The sequence below is a fragment of the Poromitra crassiceps genome (assembly GCF_964638095.1).
Source record: "Poromitra crassiceps genome assembly, chromosome: 2".
NCBI lineage: Eukaryota > Metazoa > Chordata > Actinopteri > Beryciformes > Melamphaidae > Poromitra > Poromitra crassiceps.
This window is the reverse complement of record NC_139624.1, coordinates 16,638,685-16,644,259: the sequence shown is the minus strand read 5'-3', so window position 1 is coordinate 16,644,259 and position 5,575 is coordinate 16,638,685. Positions and strand designations below refer to the sequence as shown.

General features: G+C 45.2%; 1 protein-coding gene across 1 annotated transcript in view; it reads left to right on the top strand.

The window, feature by feature from the left end:
- Positions 1 to 3,518: 3,518 nt before the first annotated feature.
- Positions 3,519 to 5,575, top strand: part of cubn (cubilin (intrinsic factor-cobalamin receptor)) — a gene marked incomplete at both ends in the record, with an annotated part of 130,031 nt that continues 127,974 nt past the window's right edge. Inside the window, 2 exons of the mRNA XM_083654411.1 lie at positions 3,519 to 3,640; positions 5,300 to 5,429. Coding sequence (XP_083510537.1) covers positions 3,519 to 3,640; positions 5,300 to 5,429 — 252 coding nt within the window. The remainder of the gene's footprint in view (positions 3,641 to 5,299; positions 5,430 to 5,575) is intronic.

The following is a 5,575-nucleotide window of genomic DNA, read 5'->3' as shown; positions in this document are numbered from 1 at the left end:
TGGTGTCAAAATTTTCTATTTTGGGTGATGACTAACATCTCACTTGCAAGAAGACACAAAATGCTTCCAAGAGGACAAAAATCATTCTTGTTTTGACAATGTATACACACTATTTGGTGTGACTAAACTGAACATGTATTTTATCTCTTGTGATTTTTATGACTGTAGGAATTGATTTGCTAAACCAAATAAAATTCAATGGCGTTACATTGTTTTCTCAAACCAACATACTAACCTTTTCCCCCTCATCCATTATGTGTGTCAATAGTATATAAAAAAAAAGATCAATCTTAATCCTTTGCTTGAAGTGCATTGTTTTTATTTATTTAGCCTTTATTTATACAGCGGTGGCTCTTGAGAGCGAGCTCTCATTTGCAAGAGCGCCCTGTTACAGAAAAACATATATAAAAAGTTGTGAGGTTTCTGACCAAATTCTGGCCATATTCACGTTACCTGATCAGCCCGTGACGTCAGTCAAGCCCAAGCATGACGTCAGTCATGACTCTTTTTTAAAAACTCTCGTAACGGGACAAGCCCCGTCTTTTATTGTCACACGAACACCACAACACATGCATGCGGCCACAACACACTCATGCTGACGGTGGCCGGTGAAAAGTGTCCTCTGCATTTAACCCATCCAGGCATGTCCTTTCCTCCGGGGGGCAGGCCAGGAGCAGTGGTCGCTTTCTCGTACAGCGCCCGGGGACCAACTTCGGGTGTTGTCGTCACTGGTCGGATGACGATGACGATCTGATCTTCTGCATGTTTTTGGTGGGGGGGTTATATACGGAGGAACCCCCTGGGGGAGCACGGGGAGAACATGCAAACTCCACACAGAGAGAAAGGCCCTTACGACGAGATACCCCACCTGGGCAGTAGGCACTGAAGATATGGGGGGGAACACAACCACAGCGCCCACAGTGTCCCAGGCGAGAATCGAACTCAGGACCTTCTGACTGTGAGGCGACAGCTCTACCACTGAGCCACCGTGCCCCTCGTCAGTTGTCGTCAGTTCATCCCGTCCAGTATGACGTCAGTTGTGACATCAGTCCTCCCTAGTATATATAGCGAGGGTTCTACGTCACCCCCCACTCTGGCGGATCATAGCAGCAGTTGGCATCACGGCTGTTCGTTCCCCCTGAAACCATCCTCTGAAGCTGTTGTTTCACCCCACCCACCTCCCCTCCCCAGTGCACCACCAACAAGTCTTGACTCCTGAAGAATCCCCCACAGGGGGGATTCTCTATCCTAGCCCATACAGATGCCCTCTTCTCGCCTCAAGAGGAGCACCACCTTACAATATAGTCATACCCTAAAGTACTTGCCATGCACGCCATTTACTAAATAAAGTCTCTTGCTAAACCTTACCGACCGGTCTCTCATCATTGAAACACATTTACAAACAAAATGGAACAAACCATAAGAAGAGATGATGAAATACTTTAAGTAAAACATGAGCACTCCTCGTGCAGGGTACCCTCTAGGAGTGCTCTAAACCAGTGGTTCTCAAATGGGGGTCCGCGGACCCCCAGGGGTCCGTGGCACTTTGCCAGGGGGTCCGCGAAAAGTTTGCAAGTAAATCTTTTTTTTTTTTTTTATTAAGAAATAAAATGCTACATGTTACTTATTCCTTCTCAAACTACTTCCTACATGGTGCTAGTCTATCAAAATATCTTGGCTGTCATTGATTGTGTTGCATAGTGGTTTTCTGTACTGTTGACAAATTGTGATATTGTAAGTCGCTTTGGACAAAACAAAAGTGTCTGCTAAATGACGTAATGTAAATGTAATGTAATAAAAAAAAAAAAAAAAAAAAATTGCAAAATCTTCATAGTTCAACGAAAATAGTTTATGCTTTAAATCTAAAATGGTTCATGGATTACATTCTAATAACAAACCTATCAAATTAAAAGTCAAGCACGTTACCATGGAAACAATTACCGGTAAGCTTAGCCCAAAATCACAAATCAGAATGAGGGGGTCCCCGGTATATTTTCTATCTTGTAAGGGGTCCTTGGCTGAAAAACATTTGAGAACCTCTGCTCTAAACGAAGCAAGACAAATCAATTGCTCCAGTTTGAAAGTGTCCTGGAGCCTATACCACCATACTATGGGGCATAAAAAGATAAAGCAGTGTGTGTTATGTTAAGCACTTAGCAGTGGTTAGAGGGAATGGTTCGGGGGGTGTGTGGGTAGGAAGTGGTTCGGGGGGTGTGGGTAGGAAACATTTTCCACATTGAAAATGATTGGCTCTGTTGTTGAGGGACTCCCAAACATTGAATGGCCACACCACTGCGCTGTGGGCTTCAACAAGGTATTTGTTGTATGAGTCTTTGGACAGACATGGATGTAGACTGCTGACTTGTTGGCGGAGGCCTACAGTACAACCGCAATGCTGTATTTCTAGTTTAAAGTTAGTCGAGCCCAAGCCATCCTGTTCCTCGTAGAAGCTCTGGAAAGTTGAGCAAAAACGAATGCAAGGTCAACGGGGTCACGCTCCTGTACAAGCTGACTGAGGCTCACTAAAGTGTCATCCACAGTGTCACACACACACACACACACACACACACTGCACACAGTACATTTCACTGAGCCTCTGTCAACTTATTTCAGGAGCGTTTTTGCCCAACTTTCCAGAGCTACCATGAGGAACAGGATGTATTGTGCTGAGAAAGAACTCTGCCAATCAACATCGTTAGTAGCAAATAGGGCTAGACTTTAAAACATTGTGAACTGTCCCTTTAATTGTCCAGGACAAGTGGATTTTTATGTAGGACAAGTGGGAGAGAAATGTACTACTCGCCCCACCGGACAAGTTAATATTCACAAACAAAGAAAATCACACCCAGGTGTTGAAGTAATTAAGTGGTGCAGGTTTAAGAGCAGTGTACAAATTGCTGCAGGGGATCGTTGGTTTCTATCGGTAAATAACTACACCTGGACTGCATAACTGGGCTGTGAGTTGTATTGTAAAATTATTAATTTTTACCTGGAGAAGTGACGTTTGTGCCTGGACAAGTGAAGACAAATGTACTTGCCCGAAGGACAAGTGCCTCAAAAAGTTAATGTCAAGCCCTGGATTATAACAATAGTGCACTCGCAATGTGCTTATGATGCACTTAGGATGTCTTACGATGCCTTATGAGCACCATTCAAATCAAGTGCTATCAAAATGTTTTATGATACAAGTACGTGTTTGCATATAAACTGCAATTACACACTCCTGACATTGCCCCAATGACACTGGAAGCTTCCTTAGATGACTGTTAAGCTCTGTTTAACACACACAACCGGTTACTCATCTCCTGACATCATGTGAGGGACCTTCTCAATCAGGCAATAAAATGCTATAAGGGCTTTGGGAAGTAGAGATGTCCTTTATGGGGTCAAAGTCTGCATGTTGGGGAAGGGGGGGGGGGGGGGGTCCAGAGTTTGTGGGGGGGCCCTTAGTGCAGCAGTTTTAGGAGGTCAGACTCAGTATAGGTCAGCAAGAGGCTCCAGACAGACACGGCTCCGCTATGGCTGAGACACTGCAGCTGTCACGGCTGCTCTTCATCCTTCTCTTCCTCCTGGTGGGGCTACAGGGGGACCCAGGAGACACCACCAAAAGACTCAACCAGAGGGACATCAGCAATGACCAGTGAGTGAACTGTAGTCTATACAGTAGTCCCTCCAGGAAATTGTGATTTGTGATCGCAATAGTTAATGCAAATTCAACGAATCTGAAATATTTGTTTATTATTTATTTATTATTCATATTTAAAATTTGTTGCGAATTTGTTTAATTTTTGAGAAAAGCCGCTGCAAAATCAAGCATTTTTTTTTAAATCACAATCACACAAAAAAGCAAAATTCTGGAGGGACTGATCATATGTAATGTAATAGACCAGTGGTCCTCACAACGTGGGGTCCGGGGACCACCAGAGGTCCTTGAGGTTTCAGGCGGTCCCCAGCAACTGTTAAAATGTAAACTTAATTTAAGTTACAATTAGAGAAGGTAAAGTTACTATTTTGATCATTATCGGTTGTCTCACTGTTATCCCTATGGAATTATGGACAAAATCATATTTAACACATTGAACAAAAATGAAAATGATATGTTGTCAGATTTGGGTCAAGAGTCAAAGTCTCCTCAAATGGGGGTCTGTGGCCCTTATGAATCAACAAGCAAGCAGTCTCCACCACAAAGAAAAGAGGAGACAAACGCTACCTGGCTGTCACGCTGACGTCCATGGTCCCCACGGTGGTGACGTCCATGGTCCCCACGCATGGCTGTAATAACTGCAGTCCACACTGTCATATGTTCTACTTTAGCACCATGTATACAGACCACCGACATCTACATGACAGCCAGGTCCACCCCACAGCTGAAGATGCCCATAGCTCAAAAGACAGAGTATGAGGAGCCTTCATCCCTCTGCAAAGTTAATTGTTCATCCCTATATTGACTGTAATCAAACAGCTGTCTGTGTACAAATGGCTTGGTTGGTCTGTGAGCTCTCTGCTGTGTCTGTGTACAAACGGCTTGGTTAGTCTGTGAGCTCTCTGCTGTGTCTGTGTACAAACAGCTTGGTTGGTCTGTGAGCTCTCTGGTGTGTCTGTGTACAAACAGCTTGGTTGGTCTGTGAGCTCTCTGTTGTGTCTGTGTACAAACAGCTTGGTTGGTCTGTGAGCTCTCTGGTGTGTCTGTGTACAAACAGCTTGGTTAGTCTGTGAGCTCTCTGGTGTGTCTGTGTACAAACAGCTTGGTTGGTCTGTGAGCTCTCTGGTGTGTCTGTGTACAAACAGCTTGGTTGGTCTGTGAGCTCTCTGGTGTGTCTGTGTACAAACAGCTTGGTTGGTCTGTGAGCTCTCTGGTGTGTCTGTGTACAAACAGCTTGGTTGGTCTGTGAGCTCTCTGGTGTGTCTGTGTACAAACAGCTTGGTTGGTCTGTGAGCTCTCTGGTGTGTCTGTGTACAAACAGCTTGGTTGGTCTGTGAGCTCTCTGGTGTGTCTGTGTACAAACAGCTTGGTTGGTCTGTGAGCTCTCTGATGTCATGTGTCTGTGTACAAACAGCTTGGTTGGTCTGTGAGCTCTCTGATGTCATGTGCCCGTGTACAAACAGCTTGGTTAGTCTGTGAACTCTCTGTTGTGTCTGTGTACAAACAGCTTGGTTGGTCTGTGAGCTCTCTGATGTCATGTGTCTGTGTACAAACAGCTTGGTTGGTCTGTGAGCTCTCTGATGTCATGTGTCTGTGTACAAAGGGCTTGCTTGGTCTGTGAGCTCTCTGCTGTGTTGTGGTGTTTGCATCCTGTAGGCCACGCATGCTCTCAGACAATGGGCACCTGGTCTTCTCCACCGGGAACAGCAAGGACATCCGCTTCCAGACATCGGCTTCAGGCAGGGTGAAGGTGGGGAACGAAGACCTCACCCAGCTGCTGAGTCAGGTACGCTCACATACAACCTGCCACCCATACACACCTTTGACATCTAGAACCACGTGGCTCCACTTCCTTCTGCTATGCAAAAGTGAAGCCAAAATCCTCCAGATATACAGATACCAGCGCTGCCATCGAGATCAGTGGTTCTCAGT